The sequence below is a fragment of the Coloeus monedula genome (genome assembly GCF_965178545.1).
Source record: "Coloeus monedula genome assembly, chromosome: 6".
NCBI lineage: Eukaryota > Metazoa > Chordata > Aves > Passeriformes > Corvidae > Coloeus > Coloeus monedula.
This window is the reverse complement of record NC_138786.1, coordinates 54164772-54191864: the sequence shown is the minus strand read 5'-3', so window position 1 is coordinate 54191864 and position 27093 is coordinate 54164772. Positions and strand designations below refer to the sequence as shown.

Here is a 27093-nt window from a genome sequence, read left to right as displayed (position 1 = left end):
GGGCTCGGAGCCTCCAGGGAGGCTGGCGGTCACCAAGGGGGCTGTGTTCTTAGGGAGTACCCGCGCTGAGGGGGCCGTAGGTGCTTCTATAGCCCCTGGAAATGCCGTCCCTGCAGCCCGTGGGCAGCTCCTGGGTCTCGCATGCCAACGCTAGCCTCTTCGTCCCACTCCTCCGCAACAGGGTGCGAATAGGTCTTTCTCTCGGCTCCTGCGGGGCATCGGCCCTAGGTGCTGGTCTCTCCCAAGTGCTTTCTCAGGAATTGCTAAGTTTTCTTGGTTCGGCACGCCTTGCTTTCCATTGCTTAGCATCCTTCTTCACATCATCCCATGTCACACCCTGCACTCAGAGACATCTGGTGTGTCTCTGAGTGCAATAATTACGTACCATGGCCTTGAAGATCAACTTCTTGCTTTCTTCATTTCTTCTTTATTTCTCTCTTCCTACGTGTATCAATATCATACTTAAACATCATAACTTTTGTTCCTCGGTATCTTGGCATCTTTGTAACAAAGTGTCTGCTTTACGTTTTTATAATACCCTCTTTTGACTACTGTAGTGCTGTCTTCTCTGTCATTTTGTATTGGATTCTTTAATTCTAAATGATTATTAATTTTCTGCGCTCTCTAGTTGCAGTGATTGGGTGTTGTCACTTGCCCATAATTTATATTTAGATTGTTCCTTATTTCCTGGATTCTTTAGCCTCTTGCACATTAAAATCTTATTCTGTTGAATGATTCATGGCCACTTTTTTGGGGGTGTTAGACGAGTTCATATTGCTACAACTTGTTCTTCCCAACCTTTATTTCCTTTTCCACTAACGATTCTAAGCTTGTGTGCTGAAACAGAGGGGAGGGAAGAGGTTAGATAACATCTATTGTTACAGATGCATGAAAAAACTGCTACCCAGTGATCAGGTTTCTTTTATTCTTCAATGTTTCATGCAAATTTAATTAAAACACTTCCTTTAATTTATCCTCAAACCTTTCAGTCTTACAGTGCTCATAACATTTTTAACCTTTCTTTGAGTCTTCATCTTTGAGTACACCAAATTCAGGTAATCTAACTGGAAGTAAGTTTTGTTTTGTAGCTGTAACAATTTTCATAGCTTAAAGCTGCCAGGCTGTGACCTGGCTTTTTTTGTTCAGCGTGTTTGAAGTTTTTTGTTTTGGTGGGTTCTTTTTGTTGCCTGGTCACTCTCAGGATGAGATCACATCATGATCAGGGTGGTGCTGAAGCGGATTTTTAAGAATCTCCAAAAATCTTGGCTTATGAATGCAAAAATCAAACTTTGTTAGTACATCTACATTTTATTTCTTCTTATTCTATATAAACTTCTACGCTGTTATTCTTACAATACCTGATTTTCTTTCAGCTGCTGATTAAACAATAACTAATTTGTCATGTAATCATTCTCATTGTGTCCCTGGAGAAAATCTCTCTTATTTTAGTGACCTGTTTTGTTCAGAGTTTACACATTGACTTTATTAATCAAAGAGACATTTCAAATAATGCAATTTTCATTCCTGATTCTGCACTTTATTCAGTCAGTTGAAATTATTCAGGCCTTTGCTTCATTCTTTTCACTGGATGGATCTCATAAGTGCCAGGTTAAAGCCCCAGTTGTTTGTTATGTGTGGGGTATTTATTTTGTCTACAGAGCACTCTGTTGTAAAAGAATTACAATAACAAGCTTTATACACTTACATGGAAAAGATCTTCAGTGCTGTAAGAATGTTTTAAAATGTGTAAAGGATTAACTCTTTGTACAGTATTAGAACTCTGCCGTTAAAAATTTAAACAACTCAAGTTGTTTTGAGCTCTCCACTGTGATCTGGGCTTCTTTTGTATGAGTAAAATACATTTATAGAAGAAAATATATAAACATAACCAAATAGTAGAAACATATACTATCTGACTTCTGTATATGCCTAAAGATATTTTCATTAAATTTGTACAATAATGCTTTCCCAGTGTTTCTCTTTGCCCAAGTACTTAGGTTCATTAACATCTATGGCTGGTATGCCATAGATATTAAGATCTTATTTTCAGATCATATGATTTGAATTTTTTTTTTTTTAATGCCAGAGAACCAATTACTTGCATGTAAGAAAAACAAAAAAAAAAAACCAACAACAAAACCAAAAAACCAACAAAAAACCAGGATGGCCGTTTATTAGAATAAAAGAGTATATCAATAAATATCTAACTTCTTTTGTGTCTATCTTGGGTATATTTTGGCCCCAGGGCTGGCTCTGACATTATAAGAACATATAGCCATTGTGTTTCTGACTGGTTGGAGGGTATCAGTTGCTACCAAAAAGACCCATTTACACTGAATTCTGTGAGAGTAGTATTTAAGTAGTCTGAATTCACAATGTCCATCTTATATTTAGCAATTTAGATAGGAAATTAAAACTTAAGGTGGGGATAGAGAGCATGGTGATTTTTGCTGTCAAGACGTTGTTTCCTCAGTCTTGGTAGTCAAGGCTGAGGATAAGCTCGCTTGAAGCACTAACTGACCAGTTATCAATTAACAGCCAAAGCAATTAAACAGTCCCATGGTCTCCTCCCCATTTGGGAGTGTCTGTTAGAGATTGCCTCCTTTACCCACAATGATTTTCAAATTCAGTTTCTGCTTTTAAAATAGATCTATATGTAAATTGTCTATATTGAGTGCATTAGATGGTTAATTTAAAATTGCTCTGCTATTTTCAGTTTTTCAAAGTTAGATGGCCTAATTAGTTGATGATGCAGAATGATCAATAGTGATCAGAAAACAGAAGCAGCAGATGATAAAAATGAGAAGAGTAACTGACAATTCTCATATAAGTGCTGCTACTGTATTGGATAAAGAGGGGTTGCAAGGGGAAGGTTTCTACTAATTAAAATACAAGCATTTGGCTCACAAGGAAAGAAAACACTTGGTTGTTTCTTTTTAACAGGAGCAAGTGTGAAAGCTGGGGAGATGAAAAGAGAATAAGACAACACAAATTGATTGCTAGTTGGAAGACAGCATTAGAATATCCCTGCCTAAGTAACTTTTCCCTCTGCAAAATTTCTTGGCAGGCTTTCTCCACTATAAGGCTGTGTTTATACTCATAAATTAAAGCATATCTGAAAATCTTCTTGGACACAAAGAGCAACTGGCATGAAATGGCCCCCATCTCTGCTAGTAAATTCTCTTATCTTCCAAAACAAGGCAGTAGGACAGAAACTGCTTGAGAACTGACCTTAGAAGGAGTCTTCACACCAGGCAGGGAAGGTGCCTCGGAAAGTCCTGATTGTCACAGGCCAAATCCCTGCCAGGGACTGTTGTCACAGTAACTAATAACAGGCAGCTTCACTGAATTTACTGCTATCGACATAGCTTGAGACTCCCACAGTTATTCTGACACCCATAAAGGGCTGAATATGATAAAAGAGGTTTTCTGCCCTGCCTCCCTCAAAATGACTGGGTTTGTATCTTTCTTGAATAATAAGACCATGTCAAAAGCAACAGTAGCATAATGCTAATTAGAACTGGATTTTGCTCAGGTGAAATTACTGAAAAAGATTATCAAGGATAGAATCTGTAAGTGCTAAAAATAAAAGGCAATAGGAGGATGAGGTGGGTGAAGGAAACTAGGCACTGGGATTGGTAAGGAACAGTTAATCACAAAGCTGAAGGAGAATAAAGGAGGAAAGAAAAAAGTCAATTCTGATGGAAATTAGAAGACCTGAAAATTAATATAAATAAAACTTTTCTGATAACCCTTATCTGCTTCATCTCTTAAAGTTGTGCAGAATTAGAACTGACTGATTTTTCACATCCTTGTATTTGAAGCACATACTTATCAAAGCCAAACATTACTTTTGGCCCAGTGCAAATCTCATATCTGAATTTAATATGGGAATAAAGCTTTAAAATCAGAAACTGCTTTGCTTAAAATAAAAAAAAAAAAACAAAACAGATCAAACAACACCTCCACAAAAACCCCAACTAATAACCCCCATGGAACAATGATTCCATGATACACTTGCTTTCCAAGACAGTTTTGTTTTCAGTACATTGTAAATAAAGGAAGTTCTTTTGTTTTGTTTTTTTTTTTTTGTGAAAGAAGCAAAGAATAAATTCAAATATGAATTGCTAATGTGCTGCAGCATAAAAAAGGTACGAAGGACAGTGTGAAGAGGCGTCATGTCTCTGAACAAGGAGGTGGTAGTTTATTGTCTAAGAATTACGGTATTCTACTTTCTGGAATATAGGCAGCAAAATAATCTGGGCAGCAAAACTTCATTTGCTGTTTTTCATTTTATTTTCTCTCAACTTATATGTTAACAAAATACCTCTTACTTGAAAGTTTTCCATTAGTCAGCATTTGACAAATCAAATAAGGATTGATAAACAATCTTCATAACAATTTCAAACATACTGAAACAGTGTGTTTTTGTTTTTAAAATACCAGTTGGTAAGATAAGGAGAGGGAACATTTTCTGATGTTCTGGAGACAGTGAGTCTTAGGGAGGGAAAGTACTATGCAAGTAAACACATGAAGCAACATTTTGAAAGGTATGCATAATTAATAATGGGAATTCTACAGAAAATCTTGTTTAAATTCAGTGAGGGAATACGAAATTAAGACTAAGTGAAGCTTTTTAAATACACATGAATTAAAAAGGTTTGCATGTGGTACAGAAAGGGAACTCTGCCTTCCTGTTGGGCACTGGGGGGTTATTTCCTTGAGTACTCTTAATTGATGTCACCCACTGTATTAAATGGTGCCTGGCCACTGGGTCTAGGGTGAAACAAGATGAATGAGGAATAAATAGTTCATCTCTGCCTTGCCAAATGCACTGAATATACTTGTGCTGTTTTTCTTTTAGCTGTCAATAATGATTGGAGGAAATGTGTCAGTCCTCTCCTTGGCTAATACTTTTTTCAGTCTCTTTAAATAACTGTTTTAATGCAGGTTAAAACCAGTGTATTTATCTTTAGTCAATGTATAGCATTAGTTCTCCTTCATATTTGCATTTATATTTACATCCATCATCCAGATGTTTTACGGTCACAAAAAAAATAGGTGCTTTTTATCAGTTAGGAAAATAGAGGAGAGGGCTGTGTGTAAGTAGACATAGATTTGACATTGTCCTCCAAGAATATAAGTGCCAACCAGTGCCTCTTGGGTTACTGGTTTTGTATTCCCAGTTAAATATATTAAGCTCCTAATGAAATCACTGGGGATGACTCATTTGTACATACAAAGTGAGATGGGACATTTTGCTCTTGGGTGAGATTTCAAAATGTAACTCAGAGCTTCAAAGAATGTAAGTTAAAAAAAGAGAACTCAAATATCTTCAAGGAATGTGGCTTCTGATTCTCTGTTACATTGTTAGAGATCTGTTGGTCAATTTATACATTACCGACAACTGACAAAATTGTCCAATTTATGATCAAAGCAATATTTAAACTATCTGCTTAACTGTATCAAGGGCAGATGTATACAACTCAGTGGTTAGGCACAACAAGCAGACTCTTTCATCTTTTCATCTGAAACATCTTTTAGGCCTTTAACCCTTTGATAAATTGACTGACAAATTCCTTTGATGAAGTGAACTCTTTTTAACAACAGATAACAACATTATTTTAAACAGAACCTGCCCATACAAGGTATTTCTCCTTGTTTCAAAGTGGAAAATATTGTTTTGGTGTTTAGCTGTAAGTCTGACTGGGAAAAGACGTATGTCCTGCTCTGATCCATTCAATAGTGTGCAAAGCTCTTTGTTTCCTGCTTCCTCCCCAGAGTTTCTGTAGCATGGTTTTTTTGTTTATTAAAGCCTAGGAGGGCAATGAAATAATATACACAATAATTGAATAGTGTCTATTTTTCATTTAAAAGGTTTCCATCAAAACTTAATTTTAAATGTTAAATTTGGCAATGCATCACACTAAGCAATGTTCGGAATGTATGCTACAGCAGCGCAGAGTAAACAGTATCATACATACTCTTATGCAACACAAAATTCCTGCTGGGTAGCTCCTTGGCATGGTAATTGGTGTCTGGAGCTCAACACATGACTACTTTTTTTCTTGGGGTAAGCCCAGCTACTCCAAGCTGCAAGAAGGAATAAGCCATTTACTAATTACTGATTTGCTCAATAAAGAAACAGCAAGCAAACAATTTATCAGGCCCTGCATTTGGAAGTTCAGTGACAAACTAAAGTTGTGACAGCCTCATGGCAGGGAAAAAAGTCAACTATAATCCAGTCCCTGACTGCAAGTCAGTCTTTCTCTTTTCTGTTTAATTCAACTTTAGTGTAGAAAAAGTGAATAATCTGAGATAAATACAAGCACTAAGGAGGCTGAGTCCATATCTTACTATCTTTATGTTTACAAAAAGTTGTTTTGTATCCATGGTGCATTGATTTCTTTCTTACTTATTCCTGTATTTGAACAATATCCTGTAACTTTTGGGTCTAGAGACAACCTGTAGATTCTTAACCAGCTTTTTATTTCAAAAGAAAGAAAAAAGCAACATGTTTCTCAAAATCTGAAGTCTACATGCCTGCCTTTGTTAAGAGAGTCTGATGTAGCTCTTGCTTTCTGTGGCTCTTTTCCAACAGACCAAAAATATTTCAACATCAGTATTAAAATTACAAACTAAATATATGCAAAGCATAGTTAAATTTCATCTCATACTATGTAATATTTGCTGGTGATTTCAATGCATGTCCCATATCCAGTTAGTCCTTTAACTGTACACCGTGGCTCAGTGTTCTGATTAGGCACACTCAGAGCTGAAATAGCCTCTGGTATGTAAAGATCTTGGCTTGACTTATCAATTTGAACTAGGGATCCAGGCAAACTATTTGGCAGTATCTTTTAATAGACAACTTTGCAAACACCCCTGTGCAAGTAGTTGAAGTTTAGATGTCGGAATTAGGCAGTAGCTGAGCTATGCTTTTGGAAAGAGGTGTCAGTGATAAAGTTGGGTTCCTTGTCCTCATTAAGCACTTCAGTGTCTTCTGGGGACATATTCTGTCTCACAGAGTGATCACGTTTTATGACAGCATTTACTCCACTACTGCATGTTACATTTCATCACTATGCAACAGCAGACATAACCTTCATTATTCAAATACTTGACACAAAACTTGTTGACTGCTCTGAAGTATTTTTTTCTTGCCCTTCAGGCTGTCTTATTTCTCTGTTCAAGGCTCAGGTACTACACTGTTATTGCCAGGCCCATTTTCTACAAATACGTGGGAAGCCACTAATTGTGTCAGCAGTTTGGCTTTCTGGAATTGTCAGCCTCAGCTGCTGTGGTGTTAACTAAGTGTAATCCAGCTGGCCAGCCAGCTTGCTGAGCTCCTGCAGTCTGTCTGCAAGCTGAACTGCAGACTGTATCCTCAACCTTTTATTGGCTGGGTTAACACAACATTGCAGGGGAGATGTACTGTAATGCAATTATCGTACAAGAAAAACTGAAGACTTAAAGATGTCTGCCTCTGCAGGGCAGTGAAATGGAAAATAAAGTGTCAGATGTCTTATATCATGATTATACTTTAAATTGCTGTTGTCAGCAAAACAGTGATTCCAGACAGATACTCATTTCCATGCAACAGAACACTACTGGAGATCTATGTACAAAGTATTTTCACATGTGGTGTAATGGCTTCCCTCTCCTTTATTGTAAGCTTGTATCAATGAATTTACTGGAAATTTCTTGATACTGAACAGTGTGATATGCCCAGAAAACATATCTTCAAAAAGCTTCACAGAGTAAATCAGTTAACTTCTGGAGTGAGCACTTTGGATAGTATAACTAAAACTATGATATGTCAGACTTAAGTTTAAAAACTTCTATGAGACAGTATCAATTAAAAATGAAAATGTCCATTTTAATACTGGTTAAACTAAGTGGTTTTTTTCTACACTGTGTACAAATCAATGTGTAAGTTTTATTTCTAGCTTAAAGTCTCCTTCTTTGTTTCTGCAGTGATGAAAATGCTGGCTCCCTTTCACTGTTATGTGAATTTATGTATATGATTATTTATGAGCTGATAAAAGGTATGTAGCATATGCTTAAGAAACACACAAACTCTCCTTGTGTAGATCACATAGTGGAATTAATTATTTTTCCCTTGGTTGTTCACTTGTACCGATTATAAAACTCATAGGGAATTTTATGCTGTATTGCTTTACCCTTTAGTTCTTGCCAGTGGAATATAATCAAGTGTTTAAGGCATGGGTGCATGCAGGTTTCCCATGAGTCAAGTCCATAGCCATCTATTCTACAGTCAAACAACCTTGACCGCAAAACACAAAATAATTGCTTTATGTAACAAAAAATAAAACTTAAACAGATTCTTAGGTCAGGGCTGCAGTGAGGTAATAAGAAAATTATTCCCATTTGTTTCAAAACTATTGAATCAATGAATAAGGATTTTCAGTTTTTATACCTAGTAAAAAAGCCTTTCACTAAGTTTTCTTTATAAAATAACACTGTTCTCTGATACCTCGTATAAATTCTGGAGCTGTTTGTCAAAGCAGGTCAGAGACCATAAAGCTTAAGGAAGAGTTCCTATAAAAAAATGTAGAACAAAAGCTGATTTAAAACCAGATCTTATATAAACAGTAAAGGAATTGTATACAGCAAATTAAGGGGCTTACAATTCATAAGTAAATTATGTAGTATATAAATATATATATATATATGAATAAAATATATATATGAATAAAAAGTATTCATTTAAAAATTAATAATTAAGAATTTGTAGTGTCTTAGCAGTTGGGAGATTAATTTAAGTAACTGAACATGCAACTGTCATTCAGTGTAATAGAATAAAGACTTGTTCCTGAACATGACACTGGTGACACTGAGTATTGAGATCTCTAACAAAAGGAGTAACTCTGTTTCTGACCTAGATAAGAATGTGAGACGAAAATTGAGTTGTTTGCTGATTGCTGAAGTAGACATTAGTGTGTACTGGCTTTAATAAGACATTTTGGGTTTGCTATATTTAGCAGGGTATTCAGATGGAAATTGGAATCATCATTTCAGTATGTTCAGATTTTTTTTTTTTTTAATTTTAAAATACAATTTCTTTCAAAGTTTTCCAGAAGAAGATTGTTTTCACACCACCTACTTGTAGTAACCTCCTTTCCTATGGCATGGTGAATCAGTTCAAAATGAAATCTGTGTTCAACAGTAATCTGAAATGCTGCAGTTGGGGATTATCTGAACATTAATCTGGGTTTACCTGAACTTCTATAAACTGCTGATTCTTCTTTATGGTCTGAATTTTGAGTCCGGATTGTGTTTACCATGATACAGTGCCTTATTTTTAATGTTGTATAAGGTAGTGGCACATGGGGTGGAGCTTGTCAAATCATAGAATATAATAGGAAAGGGAACTGGACTGAAAACGAATTTTTAATTTGACAAGGAGTATGGAGACACTTCTGTAATTATGAGGACAGTTCACTGTAATGCTACTAATGTGGAAAGCTGATACTTTTGATTTTTTCCTTAAAAAATCAAGAGATCCATGTTACTTCAATCAAGATAAGGATATTTCTCTTTACAGAAAGTCATAATTCTCTTGCTGTTAATTTATAGCAGAAGCATTTAATAACTGAAAAACAGTCTTGCCCTTTGTTTAATCAACAGCAGTTTGGTCATTTAAAGCAAAGAAAAAAGGGGCTCTGAGAGAGGTGTGGAGTATCTCTCAAGAGAAATGATAAAAGCTTCAAGTGCCACTGCTTTAGGATTCACTTCACCATTACTGCCAAATAAGGTTTCTCCAATGATAAGTCTGGAAGCAGAAGAGCATCTGCTCCAAATTTTACTAGTGACATGTAATAAAAAAGCAACTGAGCGTGACTTCTTTTTATGAAAGCCCAATTCCTTAAATACGAATAATAATCTAAATTGATTTGAATAGCAGCATTCTATAATATTTTTTCCACTATAAATGACAAAAATCCTGATGTTGAAAGCACCATTTATCTCTACAGGGGCACTACTACTACAGTTCCCGATGGTACTCTGTTCCAAGTGCTTTGTGATCTAATCCTGCTCAGTGGATTATGTGACTGCCTGGAGGAGCACTGTAATCAGTTGGGAACACAAATCCCACTGGCTGCTGGGGCCCTGGCCTCAATGAGTTACTGTCCTCATAATCTCCCTCCTCCTCCCCAGCCAATTACTCATACTACTGTCATCATGCAGATCAGTACCTGCTTTGTTTTTCAAAAATGTGATCATTTCTGCCTCCGTTGATGGCATTGCAGCATTACATAAAGGCATTACAGCAAGATTAAAAGGCCTTTGGAGCCTATAAAAGAAAAAAGCTGAGCAGTTACTGAATGGCTCTGAAAAATAGATAAAATTTATAACTGTAATTATTGCCTAATGGCAACAGCAAGCTAAACTACATAGGTTAGCCTTTAATTTGCAATTCAGATGTGAATCACAGTCATTTAACCATTGCAGTAATTTGAGGTGATTGATACAAATCTTGAGCCTTAAAGACAATTACTTTGAGTAGAGAGGAAATGAGATATTTAGAAGTGAAGTACTGCAGTTCTGCTAGAACTTGAGGAAATACATACTGCAAGTAATACATGCAGTAAAAACTAAGGCATCTTACAGAGTATTGAATTGACAGTTGTTAGCTGAGCTATTCTAGTGCATACTGAAATATAAATTATGTCAGAAGTTGAGTGGAAAATTAATTACAAAGCTAGCTATAAATTACAGAAGTAGTATTGATGCCTTTTCCTGCTCTTAAAATCAAGAGGCATACACAGTTAGAAGGGGAAAAGGGATTTTACCTTGGTATTTATTTTAAGGATCCTTAGGTGCACACGTCCAGGTCATATGCATCGAGATGCACCCCGCCGAGTCTATCTCTGTCCCCTCTGTCTCTGTGTCCCCCTCCCCCCCAACATTGGGTATAACATTATAGGTTTTACTAATTAGCATATCTATCAAAGATTCCCCAATGAGAGGCTCAAGTGAGCCCCCCCTCCCCAAGGAACCTTCCCCTGGATGGTTCTATCTTGGTTTACAGAATATGTTCTGGAGAGGACCTTGGGATCTGGGGCACACTGATCCCTAGCTACAAAGCTTCTAAAATGTTTAGTCTCTTAGCTTGACAAACAAATCCAAGAATGTAGGCAAAAAGCACCAGGAATACAGAAGTTGTAAAAAGGTATAACAGGGGTATAAAAGAAAAGGCAAAAATCTTCGTGGCATCAGTATAATTGAAAAAGGTGGTATCAGTGCACCTCGGGAAGCTGGAGACTATGGTATTTGTATTCTGTTCTTTACTAAAAGGGACTCACACCACCTGAAATTTTATTCTAGGAAGGAGAAAGCCATCACCTGAGAAAAAAAATTAGGAACAACGTGTACCAGTTATGCAAATCTCTAGATTGTGTACAATAGGTTTTACATAGGTAAAAGACCTGGTTCAGCAACAGCTTTACAGCAAATGTAGCATACATTTATTTCAGGGTCATCTCTAAGCAGAGACAGAATTGTCTGGGGCAGCAGCAGACTGCTGGAGGCAGAGAAGAGGCCATGGCCCAGATACATCTTTGCCTGCAGCAGAGCCCTAGGAGGCAGCGGGCAGCCAGAGCTGCTGCCAGCTCCCAAAGGAGCTCTAGTACTTGCTGCAGGTAGCCCTCCTGGGAGGAGATGGCCCTTGCAATCCCTCTGGTAGCCCTGGTGAGAGCAGAAGCAGAAAGCCTGGCCTCTCCTTCCTGGACTTGCCCATTCCCTATTCCCATATCTCTAGCTGTTGTCTCACCATGATGTCAAAATTTAATTTTTTACTATTCTGTTGATAAGTTTGAAAAAAGTGCTGGTTTCTTTAAGTTTTGGGGTTTTTTTACAAATAACTGGAAGCACTGATAATGTTTATCTTTTTACTGAATTATTCTCTCTGCTGTGTTTGTATTAGTACAGAAATGGAGTATTTCAGAGAGATGGACAACCAGAAAACATAATAATAAAGGTAATTAATTTTATGTGAGGATATTTAACTAAAAGTGAAGTATATAAGTATTTTTCTCTTTACTCTGAGAAGGTAATGTTTCTTCATGAATAAAAGTAAAATTTTTTAAGAAATACATAGATGGTTACTGTATTCCTGATCTAGGGGAATGAATAAACAATTTTGTTATTGGCTAAAAAATGGCTGAGATGCATTACACCCTGCATGTGTTCCCTCCAACCTAAAAACCTATTCTTTATCCACTTTTAATATATATTTTCCGTTCTGTCTTAATCTAGACACAAGAAACAGCGTTTACTTTGCAGCTCTTTGTTTCTACATTCAATTCCTATACTTAGTGGAAGTTACACATACAAAAGAGAGCAGAAGATAGTGGCCTGCAGAAGATTTCATTGTAACCATCTCTCCTGACAGTTTTACAAAGTTATTTTGCTAATGTTTGAAAAGCAAGGATTTTTAAATTTAGTTTATGAAATTTTATTTTCTGAAGATAAATTTTTCTTTTAAGTCATAGAAGAGTACAGGAAAAGCCAAAGCCACCTATTATATCACTGCTAAACAGAAGAACTCTAATAACTTAATCCAGATTTCTATTTAGTAGCCTTTCCTTCTGTGACAGTCCCTATGCTCTTAGGCCTTTCTTTTCATGATGTACAGAACAGTATTTGCATTACGTACTATGGACACAGATATCTTCATACCTGGAGCTACTTACTATTTTAATGCAGCTTTACTGCTGTGATACTACTACCTCTGGATTTTGGAAAGTTTCCTCTTAAAGTAATCTGTGATTTCTTTTATGATTATTACAGTCATTGCTTGAATATTTTACTGTTTGTAATTTGTGGAAATTATTTATTTTTGCAGCAGAACACCCTGAAGTTAAGAGATTTTGGATCTTGTACGAATATCTATTCTCAGCAGGCACATAGGTAATGTACCTCCCCGCACTGGTACTGAGCACCTGAATGTTTGCTTACAAATGGGCATTATAGTTACAAAATTGGTATATGGAGTCCTGGCTGTGTTTTCTATGAAATCACAAGGTACAGTGTTCAGTGGAGGGTTTTGCATATCATTAATCAAGATAATCAAAGGTAAATAGCTCAAATTAGGAGCATGTGGTTTGGGTAATATGATCTTTGTTTCCATGGATTTGTAGAAGCTTCTGTGCTTAAGTCTGCAGGGTTCATGAGGCAATAATCCGGTCTGGTCTGGCACTCTCTTCACCCAATGGCAGGTTAGTAATAAAGCAGTTCAAGAGAACACAGTACAAACAAAAGTGATTTACGAAGAAACACTTTGGAACATTTTTCCGATGGCTTCATATTTAGTAAAAATGTATTTTCTCTGCTTTATCTCTGTGTAGAGTACAGCTCATTTCCTCTCATGAGCATCACAGAATACCCTCAGTCTTGTTAATACACTTAGTGGTAAAGTGTTTCCCGCTTTCTTTGGACTTACTAATACTTTCTGCAAAAACAGAGGAGATTAGAGAATACCCTCCCTCTAATTTATGACTTTGATTTACAGTATAGTGTGTCTAAGACCCCTATGCTACTAAGATCTTGTGTGCTGGTATATTTTGAAATCAGGTTCTGATGAAGGAAGAGTTCAGGAAAACACAAAGTCTTTTAAGATTTTTGGTAATGATGAAACTATAACTCAAAAAATTTGTCACTGGTCTTCAAGGAAAAAGGAAAAATACCCATGAGTATTTCTCCAGTATCTTTGTGCCCTAGCAACAGCAGCAGTTCTTTATTCTCCTCCCACACTGCTGTCTCTGATATGCAACCAGGACTGATAACATTTGCTTTGCTTCTTTCCTCCTCCACATGGCAAGTGCAGCTGCTGCCATCACCATCACATTAAATGACAACCATTATGCTTTGCCTGCTAACTTGTAGAAACATTTCTACTTCTCCAGCCAGAAAACTGTTAAAAGAAAAATCCCAAATGTGGCAGTACTTTTGCAAAGTAAATCGGGACCAAAAGCTTTAAGAATGCCACATTTTTTCATTTCAGCTTGAATCAGCTGGGCTTTGTAGCTTTGTAAGAAAATTACATGCTGCAAACTTAAGTTTTCTTAGGGAAAAAGAGGCAAACCTTAAAAATATTTCCTTGTTGTTTCAGCTTAATGTAAAAAATTTCACGCTTTACAACAACTAAGTGTTTTCAGACACCTTATAGGTATGTTCAGAGAGAAAGGAGGGATGTTCATTGGAAATTACAGAATTGAAAGAGATACAGTCTTGCCAAACTAAAGGCAGTTACAGACAGGTTTGTTTCTTTTTCAGTGCCTCCTGCAGTTGTTGCTGTTGAATGGTTGCATAAGCCTTTATGCCTTACACCACCTTGTATAAGAACTTTTAGTCTTTTACACAGCCGTGCTGATCTTTCAAATCTTGTTGTCTCACCATGAGGGCAAAACTCCCTCTTTCTGTTCCCTATAAATCATGATTCCTGGATCGCACTTTTCAGTGGCTTGCACAGTTGTTCTCCACTTTGGTACAGTTTTAGATTCAAAGACAGCACATTTTTTAGTTCACACAGAAGCTAGTCCCAGCTGCATGTCTTGATGCAGCTGCACAATGTGAATCAGATCTTTTCTTGCCTTCCTCTACTCTAAGACACTCAGAGGAGTGTGCAGCCAGCTGTTTGACTGAATTTGCAAACAGTTAAAAAGAAGTTTCTCATGTCTACAAAGGGGCTGAGTGTTTTGCTTTCAAGAGTCATGTGGCGCTACTGAAGTGTTTCTTGTATTATAAGCCCAAGGAAAAAAGCAACATGTGCAGGAAATAAATGTTAGTGGACCTGACTAAAGTCAGATTGGTTTAATATGATAACAGTGTTTTCAATGACTCCGTACAAGTTTTATATTAACTGAGGATCAAGCTCAGGAATGCAGTTCAAATTACCATCTTTCCAGTATTGCTGCTTGTAAAGAACCTGTGTAGGAATGGAGTGTTATAAATACATTTCTATGTGCATACACAGAAAGAGGGACTGCTTGATTCTACACATTGTCTTTTAGGATCTGCCACTTTACTAGAAACAAACACAATCCCAGATCCATTGCCCTTCACTACAAGGGATGTTCTCTTTACCTATTTTGCCCCAAACCAGCAGGAGAGGGAAGCTACAGATTTCCATTTAATAACCCAAGCTACTCCTTCAGTACAAACCAGCAGCTGTGTTGCTCTGCTGCTCACATTATCCTCCAGTTGTTGATAGGTATTAACTGTCCACGAATAATTCTAACATGTTCTCTTCCTCATAAAAGAAGGGGTTTTTAAATCAAAAGTGACAGTTTAACCGTCTTCTCTAGTGCTAATACCATCTCTTACCTTGCAGTTTCCAGCCTCTTTTTCTTGGAACTAGTGAGCTGGACCACATTTCAAAAATCCATGAAGTTACAGGCACTCCTGGTAACAAAACTCCAGAAGTTCAAGCAGTAAGTATGTACTCCCATAGTTACTAATCTCACTGTTTCAATATCCACAATAGAGCTGTACAGCTGTGTGCAATTTCTGCCCAGGGAACCACCAGAAAAACCTAAATCTGTGCAGTGTCTTCTAATCTCTACCCAGAGACAGTCACCCATTAATGAACCTTACAGGCAGAGCAGAGGAAATCTGAGCCTTACTTGGCCTTTTATTTCCTTAGTACCTTTAAGGCTAATGACATAAATTTTTAGGAAAGAAAAGGGTTTTTTATCAAGTACTGCTTACTTTTCTCTTATGAATGATTACCTAAATCAGGTGAATTCTTTCTTTTCAGTAAATTGTAATCCTCTCTGAATATGCATGAATAAATGTTTTTCTCAACTTGTTTAACACAGGTCAAGAATTTTGAGTTTTGAATCCTCCCTTTAAAGAAAGGAAAAGGAAAATCTTCTATTTTGCACAAATTGCCTTTCAAAGGTTTCTATTTCCTGTGTGCAATGCTAAAATATTACCCCAGTGAGAGAACTGCTGCCCATCAAGCCTTACAGCACCCTTATTTTCAAGAATTCTGGCAAGTGACTTCAAATCACTTCAATTTTGAAGACTCAAATCAAAAGGTGGGGGGAATGTTGTGTCCATGTTTCAAGTGGAGTAAAATTAAATTTGTTTCCAGTGCTAGTCCTTGGCTTCTCAACAATGAACATAATTCAGTCAGCGTAGTTCTTTGCACTGAGTCCGAACCTTACCTAAAACACTACTGGTGTTTGTCTCTATTTTTCTTTCTGGCCCAACCTTTTTAAGGCAGCCAGTACACAAGCTTTAACTATGCACAAAAAATTAAGACTAGTAGGAAATACATCAGGGCAAGTGCCTCAGTATTTGTGTCAAATTTCAAAGGCAAGTCCAAGACAGGTAGTACTTAAGTGGAAGAATTGTCAGCCCATTTAGAGAAAGTAATTTGTAGCACTGAGCTTGTTAGCTAGAAACAAATGTTTTACTTAAGCTGATTACTTGGGTTTATTCTGTCTGCCTAAACACAGATTTTTATTTGGTGTGATGCAGTTACCCCTCCCCCCAAATCCCTAACATAGGCGAGTTAAAATTTAGAAGCTCGGATACCTCATAATCCCCTCAGTAGACTCTAGTTAGAGTTGCTGTTACTTAAAGGGTCAGCTACACCTTATTTTTAAATATCATCATTCTGTTTTTGATGTCTCTCGTTGAGTTAAAGAGTTTTCCAGATGAAGTTCTGGCAGAGACAGGGATTATGCTTTTGCCTTTTCAGGGCTTCAGTCTACATTTTGAGCAAATAAAAACTTATTTTAAAAAACTTAATTATCCTGTATATAGTCTATATATGGGAAAAGTCTAAGTGTGTATTTGACATGAAATAAAAAATAATTAGATTCAAAATTCTGACAAACTGAAACTTTGCTTATATATCAGCTATGTGAAAAATACTCGTATTCACTTGCTGTTATCAACAAGGTGAGGTGGAAGTTAGTACTACATGGAAAACTTCCAAATACAGGTTTTTTTCTCAAAAACCCCCACAAACTACCAAAGAACAATTATAAATTATTTTCTGTTGTGCATTCAGCTTTGAAAGCATGAATTCTCCTTCTATGGGAGAAGCCACTTTTCCCACTAATTCAGTTCTGGGGTTAATCAGTGTAGGTTTTCTAAGAAGTTCCTTTGGGCAAGATTTCAAGAAACATCAAGTAAGGCAAGTAATTTTTAAAAAGGAATGAGGTGAAATTGTATTTGGCTGAGGGTTTTTTATTTCTGATTATTTGGGTTTTCTCTTCTAACTGTGTTCCTTAAGATGTTCTCAGAAAGAAACTGAATCTTTTTTATTTATTTTAAAAGCATTCTCTTAGGAACATCCAGGAAAAAAACCCAAATCTGCAACACTGGCCTCCTCTGGGAGAATTACCAAAATTAAATTTTTCTGGAGTAGCCAAATTGACTTCCTGTTCAAATACTACACTGCATTCAGTTTTCCAGGGATGTAAGGAAGGTGGTGGAACCCCTGTGTTCCAGTCTGTCAGATTTATTGGATCAAATACTGAGGTGTAGACTGTCACTTGCCCACTGAAGCACATTTGAAACTTCTGTTGTTTCTTCAACAGTCTGAGAAACAGAAGGCACTTCAGTCTTCCCTGAAACATTTCCATTTGCCTGTTACAGAAGGAGCAGAAGTGAGGAAAAGCCTGGCTATGCAGTGACAGAGACCCAGTCATGCTTCTGTTGTTAGAGATCTAACAAGAACAGCAGTGCCTGAATTTGTATTGCTCTGGCAATTTGTAGGAAAACCCCACAAAGTTTGAGGGCTGCTTTCCTACCATTTTGATACTCTGTTCCTGAAGGGGGTCAATATTTAATTAAAGCATTGTTCTTGCAGAGCACAGAGAGTATTCTGCATTGAACTTCCTAAGTATTTGTTCCTTTTAGAACCTGGTGGAGGAGGAGGTTAGTTAAAAATAACATGAAAGGATTCTTTGAGCTCAAGCATTAGGAATGGAATGTTATCTACAGAATTTAAGTTTTCAAATTGTATTACAAATGACAGCTAACTGCTGTATTTTTTTTAGATGTAAGGGTTTGGTTTGGTTCTTTTCAGTTAGCTCTGGAAATTATTCCTCTCCTCTATTCAGTAACTTCCACCTCAGGTTTTACTGAGAATGTGCAAATTGTACAATCATATGAGATACTTGATTTTGATGCAGTTTTTGTAACTGCTGAGTATTTTTATGTAACTATAACTTAAAGTTAAACCAACCTTTTATCTGATTCAAAAGCAAGTAAAACTTAGTCACCATTTGCTTCAAGCCATTGATCTTAACATTAATCAAAAGTCTTAACAGGGGCTGATATTGCAGCCAGTTGCTTCAAAGAGCAGTAAAAACACAGAGCTGATCATGTGTCAGAAATCTGGGACACAGATCATCAGTTACAATTTAATAGAATGGTTCTGATTGCTATATAAGGTAAGAGTTAAAAGGCAGTATCTTATCTTACTAGGAAAGAATCTTTATTCCAAATTGGTACCACTGATTTTAAAATTCCTGAGATCTAAAAATTTGCTTTAATTAATTTGCAATACTTAAATTTGGTGATGTGTTCCAGAACAGTTTTGTTATTTAGAAAACAAAAGTCTGTGAAAGTCATACTTGTCTGGGGGTTAAAAATCTTCTGCCTACCAAGCGTGCATGCAAGACAAGTTTGGCAAGTAACTTTTTTGGACATTTTTATAGTTAGAAAAGTTAACTCTGCTCATAATTGGGAAGTGATCATCATTTTTTTCCAAAACCAAACACTGGACTCTGGTGCTGCTGTTCAAAACCCCAGCCATAAGTAGGAGAGCAGGAAGCAAAGGGCATTTTGTGTGAGAGGCCCTGCTGCGGGGAGGCACCATGGAAAAATGGGGCACTGGGGGGAGCACATCACATCCAAGTCCGTAAGCCAACACTTATCCATCAGTTTGAGACTGATGTTTCAGATCCAGACAAACTATTTATTCTAACCAGTTAAGATGCAGCTAAAACAATGCAGTAAAATTCAGGTTAACATAAAGATCTTGTAAGAGTAAAAATTATGCCTGCTCTCACCTCTTCTGAGATTCCACAGGGCTGTGCCTTTGTGAAAATAATTCTTCTTTTCACTTACTTTAAGGTCTTCCAGTAAGTGGGTTTTTTTGCTGTGGTTTGTTGATTGGTTGATTGTTCTTGTAAGAAGAGGCATCTCAGCACTTACAGGGTTCTGTTTTGTCTGGATTAGATCCTAATCCTTGTTCAGGTTCTGGACAACTTTGAGCATGCCCAAATTCCACACTGTAGCTTTTCCATGTGGAGAAGCTCATGAAGCTTGAATTTTTTATGAATCCTTTTGACATCGACTGCTTAAAAGCACTTGTCTACCTTATGTTTATCTTCATGTTTAGAAGATGGTATTACTATCACATACTGTACTGAGGATCAACATGACATTTTTAAGGAGATTCTTGAAAGTGTGAAAATACTTGCAGGTAAATGTGGTGCAGACTGTGGGAGTATTTGATACCGATTCAAATTTGACTGTCCAAGTTGATTATCATGCCACCTGCATCATGCACCACTGCTCAATTTATGTAATTTCTTCATAGCAAACTTTCAGAATCTTAATATCAAGAACAGAAAAAATATCCCAGCCCTGGGAAGAATTCTTTTAAAATAAGCCTAAAGCATTTGAACAAGGCTCTGCAGAGAAACCTCTACTTGTATTACGTGTGCCAAAGGAAGAGCAGATTTCTCTTACTAAGACTGAACAAATACATAAGCCAGGTTTTAGTGGAGGAAGTGTTTTACATCAGTAGAATGAGAGCATTGTAACAAAGGGAAACAGCAGAACACAGTGGTACAGTTAACTGCTCTTTCTCATTTTACTGGAAACTCCTACTGCATGGATGCTGCTTTCCTCCTGTTCCAAGCAAAAAGTGTTCTCCTGAACACAGTAGCTCAAAGTGCTGTGAAAGTACATAAAACCACAGTTAGTGGCTGAGTTTTCCTGCTCTATTATGTTTCAGTGAATCATCTCCCCACTTCTGTCATGCTTTCATGTTAGCAGCTCATACTGATAGAACAGAGAACTTCAACAATAAGGCAATACAGTATTTGTCTGAATACCTACCATAGTGGTTTTTTTATAGATAGATATAGATATGAGAAAGGTGTGATGCTACACTTAGAAAATGAAATTAAGGACTGCAGGTCTATAGGCAATACAGTGCAACAGTAACCTCCAAGTTCTTACCTTTGGAACACTGAGAAAAAAAGGTGCCATGAGCTTGTCCAGTGTTTTTTTCTAGAGAGAGATGGTGAGTTGCTTAGTGCTGATATATTTGGAGCTGAGCATAATGAGTAGCATTAAAACTGATGGTCTAAAAATAGGTAACTAACTGGATCCAAGGGAGCTTGTTCTCCACTGTTGTTAATTTCTTACAAAAAAGAGGACAAATCCAACTACCCACATTTGATGGATTGTTCTGACTCAGAGCTCTCTTACCTAGCACTATACAGAGTAAGTCAAAGCTCAGATTATCAAAACTATATTCCTGATGGAGATATATTAATTGTATTGGTTGCTTCCTGTAATCTTTTTCTGGAAGCCTCAAACCACAGATGCTGAAGTTCAAGTAATTTGACTAAAAAATATAAAATTCCATCAAATTATGTTTGCACAAGGTACCTTTCTGATTTCAAATGTTATTGCCACTGTTTGCTTCCCTCATTCATACATCAGGCAGGTGATTATTCATACATGAGGAAGAAGATGAAGTCAGAATTTTTGGTAAGTTTTAACCTGGAGGGAAAAGGCTACCAGAGTAACATCTTGTGTATTATCACATACTGTGTACCTGGGGCTGTCAGGCTGTTACAATGAGAACGACAATTTCATGTTCAGCAGATCATTTTTGCTATAAAATTGCAAATCTTAAGTGAAGGACCACATTGGAATTTTTCTTCATTTCTTTTATGCTTTCAGGTGGATCTTACTCAGTTTGGCATATACAGTGCTTCAAGGATATTTATTTCCTAACAAGTTCTTTGCTGTTAAACCTCTGGAGACAACTTACACTTCCCTGGCTGTTGGACAAATAGGCAAACTTGAATTTTCCCACCTGCTTTATAGTTAAAATACACCCAGCTTTAAACTACAAACTGGCAAGTATGGTTCCTACCCTCATTCTTCCAGCTAAAATTCCGTACTGAGATTATCTGTGTTCTGCTCACTTTTAATTATTATTTTAAATGTATTAGGAAAAAGATTTCTATTAAAAGCTGTATCTACAGTAGAGGACTTAAGTTCTTTCCAGGTAAGTTATTAGTGTCCTATTTCTTACTAAAATAAATTTTTTCCATATGGAATAGAGTGTGGTATGGGCAATTGAAGCTTCTAGATGACTGCCCTAATAGTAAAGAAGAGGATGAAAAAAGAAAACCCAAACACATTCCTTGTGTGCTGCTGAACTACAATTTGTGGTGGGGACATACCCTGCCAACACAGATGTGAGTAGCTCCTGTTGTTACCCTTATGCTGGATACTGCAATTCTTTCCCTACTGGTTTTGTATTTTTCCAGCTGAAGGCAAAAAAGTCTTTTAAAGTTATTGCATATTTTTTCAACTGTTTCATTTTGACTCAGACCATATGAAGCACTCATGTAAAAGAAGTCTACGGGGAGATAACTACACTAGTTTTCAGTGATGAGGTTTATCTGTATTTTAACAGTTAAACCCACTACGTTAATAAAACAAAACTTCTGAAAAATAATCCTGCTCAGTTTCAGTATTTTCCCCATTACTCATATTACAGAAGAAGACAGATAAGATTGTAAAGCACAGCTCCATCTTGAATAAAGTAGGGAACTAATTCCTGGTTTATAAACTGATCTGGCAGTTTTCAACGTGCCAGCTGTATTGCAAGGACAAGACTTAGTTACTTAGAAGCTACTGCAGTTGCTTCTCCCCAAATGTTCATTCATTTCCTGAAAACAAATCACTTCTTGTGCCAAAAAATGTCTTAAGTTTACTTGTAATTAAAAGAATTCTACCCAGCTTTATTTGTTGGAGAGCAGGAAGTGCATTAACGTGCCCACAGATACAGCACATGCACCCTCGGGCAAGTTCATGGTCCTGGGCAAGCAGCTGCTGTTCCATTCTGCCTGCAGGATTCTGCACATCCCTACTGTGAACACTGCTACAGGAAAAAGAGAAGTGTATGATGGATACTTCTATTTTCTGTCATTCTGGGGCTGGACATGGGTGGTTAATCTTGGCAAGAACTACTGAAAACAAGTTAAGTGGTGTGTTGACTGATGAAAAATGACAAGTGTTTAGACAAGCAGCATTAACCTCTGCAAATCCATGGATATGCCTATCCCTATCACACTTACCCGTTTAAGACCACTGAATTATAAATGAGATGCCTCATGTAAGACAAATGAGCCTCAGAAATGCTACTCCAATACGTTAACCCAGTTTCTGACTGACAAGTCAGAAAGTGTGTGCAGGTACTACTGTGGGATCTTCCACTTCCCAACTCCAAATGCACAGGACTACATGATAAAATCCTTACCCCATGAAGTTGCCTCTCTGTGAGATTGCTGGTGTATGATGTATTTATCTTCAGGACATGTTTGGAGATAAGCCATTAAGAACAAGAACAGAACAATTGTATTTCACTTCCCTAATTGAAATTCAATTCTATTAAATATGAAGCAATGTTCTAGATGAGATATTTTTGAAAGGAATTTGTTCTACAAAGTTTAGATAGTATTTCTGTACCAAACATTTAATTCAACAAAGAATTGGTTACATCAAAAGTGATTGGATTTGAACAGAAAGTAAACAAAAATGCATATTCAATATAGTTTAATATGTATTTTCTGAATTAGAAATATCACTTTCTTGAATGAGAATTTCTAGTGTAATGATCCATTACTCCCCTCCCCCATCACTGAATTACATTATTTATACATATAATACAGAGCCAATTGCAGTTGGAAACAACAATATTAAAATAAATGTTTAATAGATACAAAGGATCTTTTCTCCACAACATAGTTTTTCTGGTGTCTGGACACCAATTTTAAAGTAATTCTCTAGTAGCATTAAACTATTTAAGTGCAAAACAATTTTGTTTTAAAAAAATCTATGATTGCAGCATCCATCTTCCTGAAAAACATTTTGAAGCCAGAAAGTAATGACTTTCATTTTCCATGAGTGCATTCCAGGCTGTCTTCTAGCCATCTCTGGTTAAAAAAATCAGTGCAAAATAAACAATGGTGAAGTACTAGTTTAACCATTGAACTTACTTGAATTTAAGAAACATATCTTATTTTACACTATATATATATATCTTTTATTTATATATTTATAGAGAGATTAAATTACACTGGACTTAAAAAGTATAAAGAAAACAAAAATGTTACTACTTTTTCCTGCACCACCAAAGGAAGCTTTTTGCTTTTTCTTCCATGCAAACTCTTCCTTGGGTGAGCAGCCTAGCAGGATCAGCTGTAGTGAGAACTCCTTACATTTGTCCTTTGCAAGTCACTATGTGATTCACATAATTCCATGTTTACACTCTGCCACATTATAATTTGTGATGCTCTTTGCCTGAAGAACAGCTCCTGGTTCCACTGTCATTACTTCTTGTCCTGTGTTCAGAGATTTGCTAGCAGTAGTGTGATGGCTATACTACAGTTCCACTTGGAGAATTGGCCTGGTTTTGGGATGACAATAAACCCTGCAAACAAAGCAGTTTACATTAATCCAGCAAGAGAACCTGACATGAATTTTATAAAGTTCTTAACCTGAACCTACAATGAGTACAATTGATTTTTACAAACACTTGCTTACTTCAGACATCCTTCTCTCCTACAAAGGCTCTAAGCCACCACGGTCTCAGCCAAGCAGCACACAGAACTCTCAGGAAGAAATGTGTGCGTTTATGACATGGAATGGATCTGATCCCAGCATTTGGTTTAATCTACCTTGCACTTGGAGTCATTGTGAACTGTGAAACTTTAAAAATCATACACCAAAGAAGTGATCAGCATTTTACTAGGGTGGTGACAAACAAACCTATTCCAGTATCAATATGTTTGACACCTGACCTGACACAGGGAAATGCTCCATCTCTTATATGTGATTGAGTATTACAAGCTTTGAATAGAAAAATAGATTGTCTAAACAAATACTTGTTTTGGTAATTTTAAAACAGAATGAAACACTGACAAGAGTTTAGTAAAGATTTTCCATTACAATTTAAGTTCACATTGAGGAAAACTTGTTACCAGCTCTTTTAACTACCCTGCCATTCAAAGCAAAAGACTTATCTCACATGCAGCCCCACGACTGCGTGGTACCCCTCACTACACAGAGGCTGCTGCTCTGAATTAAGGCAACTACACCTTATGGATTAGACCTGTGGGTACCAATGGACGGACTCCATTTCAGATTTATACACAGTAGCCCATATTTAATCATTCACATAAAACTTGATCAGGCTTATTTAGGAAAAGCTTAATGTCAAAATACAATTTAGCCTTCTTAAAAGGTCATTAGTTAGTTCTACGGAATGCCAGCAGGCCAAGGAGCATGCTGGCAGCTGGAAGCATACTGGCAGCTGGAAGCACACCAGCAAGTATCCCCATGCAACTCCTCACCTTGTAGGTATGATAAATGCACTTTCAGCAACTCATCTAAGCAGCTCCCAGCTTATGTTCTTACCTCAAAATTAAGATCCCAGGACTCAGATCCATCAAACTAGACAAGATCAGGCAGCAATTAGCATACAAGAATCATGTTACTTCAGAATCTACAGGAGCTCTTTCACACTTGGATCCAAGAACTGAGAGATCACGATGATGGAAATAAACCCTGACCTCAGACCAGGCAGAAAGAGGGGAAAGAGGGCCAGATGGACTGGATTCAAGTCATCAAGTTTCTGTTACAACCAAAGCCCTTTTAAAAAACCATCTGATCATTTCAGACACATCATGAATTTGGACAGTTTGCAGGATTTATGGCAGACTCTGTGTGTATATTTGCACATGGTCCATATTACATTTATAGATAACAAAGCACATGGCACTTAACTTGGTGCCCTCCATAGACCACCTGAAAGAACCTGAACACCTTTAACTGTATTTGTTTATGTAGGAAATATCTGATTCAAATACTGTTGAGGTATACTGAAGCGGGTTGTTCTTTACACTTGACATTCAGGATGTGCAAAGATCCTGCCTATTTCATGAGAACAAAAAGTTTCCTAGCTATTAGTTAAGGACTAGATGGTGAAAGAAGGCAGAACTTTAGAGCAAACAAGCCCCTGAAGCACTTCAGAAATTTCTACCAGGGAAGTTTTGTTGGAAAATGACAAGGTTGAATCAGAATTCACTAGTTCATTACTGAAGCTTTCTTCACAGGTCTATTAAATTCAGCAGCAACTGGAAGGTCTTTCTTGTCAGAAGATTACATCCACTAAGCAACTTTGAAGTACCCTGGAAAAAGACGTCCAAAGGTATTTGTTTCAGTCTTAATTAAATCAGCAATCCAAACTGTTCATATGCAAATATGTGCTTTATAAGCACACAGAAAGCTCTAAGGATGGTATAATTTTTCAACAGGCTCATAACTACCCTAGACAGAAGGAGAAATAAGCACTATTCTAGTATTCTATATTCCAATACTATTCTAGTATTGGATTTACGCTGTAACACAACCAATTGTTGGGAAACAAAATGAAGAATTATTTCTTTTCCTAGGATTCCTCTCGAAACTGGCAGCACATACTAAAATTCAATGTGGTGCCTTATTCCCTGTGAACTACCAGTCACTCTAGAATACAATTTCCAATACTAGGAACAAAGAGTCAGTCCTCGTTCCATCTTGTAGGCTGTGAATGCTCCCTGCTTTGAAGAGCAGCAGTGCAGTGCAGATAGCTTTCAGTGACTACTAGGATTTCCTTATATTTCAGTCCTTGCTCTGAATTAATTCTGCAACTCTGAGCAGGCAAGCCATGGGAACACCGAAGTGGAAATAACCTCAAGACCAATATCCTTGTGCTCCTGCAGATGGAAAAAATGTATGCAAGTACTGCCTCAAAAGTTGGACTAGGCTATGATGGCTGTTCAGAAATTCACTCCCATGGGAGAGACCAGAAGGTTTTTGAGTTCTTCAAAGTCCCTGATTTCAGAAGACAGATGTTCATACAAGAAAAGCAAGAATATGAATTTGTTTTTTAGGCACGTAAGTTTCACTGAAGTGGTAGTTCTCAGTGGGTCCTGATTACAACAAAAATTCTACAGAATTTTGCCATTATATCGGAGCCTTCCATGCAAGGCTATTCATGAGGTTGTGTTTGGTGTAACACAGGAAACCAGTATAAGAAAAGCAAGTGAGAGCTAAAATAAAGTTACTGTTTTGATACAAAAGTTCACCGTAAGAGTCTCATCTGTGATACAAAGGGTGTGGGATTGGAATAGGTGTAGTTACATTCTCTAGAATAATATGATGGGTAAGGTTATGAAAATATATTAAAAGCTCCTGCCTGTAAAGAAAGAATAAAGCCATTGGAGTGCAGTGCTTTCTGTGGTGGAACTACCAAGTCTGGTCAATCAGGTGGGAAAAGATGGAACAAAAGCTGCAGCAATTTATTATGGCAACAGCCAAGCTGGCCCATATAACAGCTGTGACAGGAACCATGGAAGAGCAGAGCAACAACAGCTGCAGCTCTGCTGCGCAGTGCAGCAGCTTCAGGCTTAAGGACAAACAGATCCCACTGAGCAAGCAGCAGGAACAAATTAAGAGACCGCTCAAAGTTTTGGAAATAAACGTAGTGTTTTATTAGCAGTGGTATTTCGTCAGCATATGAGTCTAGCAGGCATGGGAAACGGAAGAGTTACGAGATCCAAGACAGGAGATTAAGTAAAATAATGTTCATCTCTACCTCAGAGAGGGTCCTCCAAGTAGCCAGTATCCCATCTGCCTTCTTAATGGGACACTCCACAGCTGAGCGATGCAGCTTTCAGATGGGATAATTTTTCTTAAATCAGTTAGTGCTGTGAATATTGAACACAGGCTGCTTCAGCACTAGTT

At 37.2% G+C, this 27093-nt stretch overlaps 2 protein-coding genes across 5 annotated transcripts in view; one reads left to right on the top strand and one right to left on the bottom strand.

The window, feature by feature from the left end:
• Positions 1-101: 101 nt before the first annotated feature.
• MOK (MOK protein kinase) lies at positions 102-26570 on the top strand (the record flags this gene model as incomplete). Its single annotated transcript, XM_082283474.1, has 7 exons — positions 102-182; positions 11951-12004; positions 12872-12936; positions 15359-15458; positions 20974-21304; positions 25422-25516; positions 26008-26570. 5 exons carry the CDS (start codon positions 102-104, stop codon positions 21025-21027), a joined length of 354 nt encoding a protein of 117 aa, XP_082139600.1. The 3' UTR covers positions 21028-21304; positions 25422-25516; positions 26008-26570.
• The window catches only part of WDR20 (WD repeat domain 20), a 45499-nt gene continuing 41173 nt past the window's right edge, over positions 22768-27093 (bottom strand). For all 4 annotated transcript variants that reach the window (XR_014226445.1, XM_082282804.1, XM_082282805.1 and 1 more), the window contains one exon: positions 22768-23737. Coding sequence is in view for 3 of the 4 variants with exons in the window: in XM_082282805.1 (XP_082138931.1) it covers positions 23655-23737 (83 nt within the window). In the remaining variant the exon portion in view is untranslated. The remainder of the gene's footprint in view (positions 23738-27093) is intronic.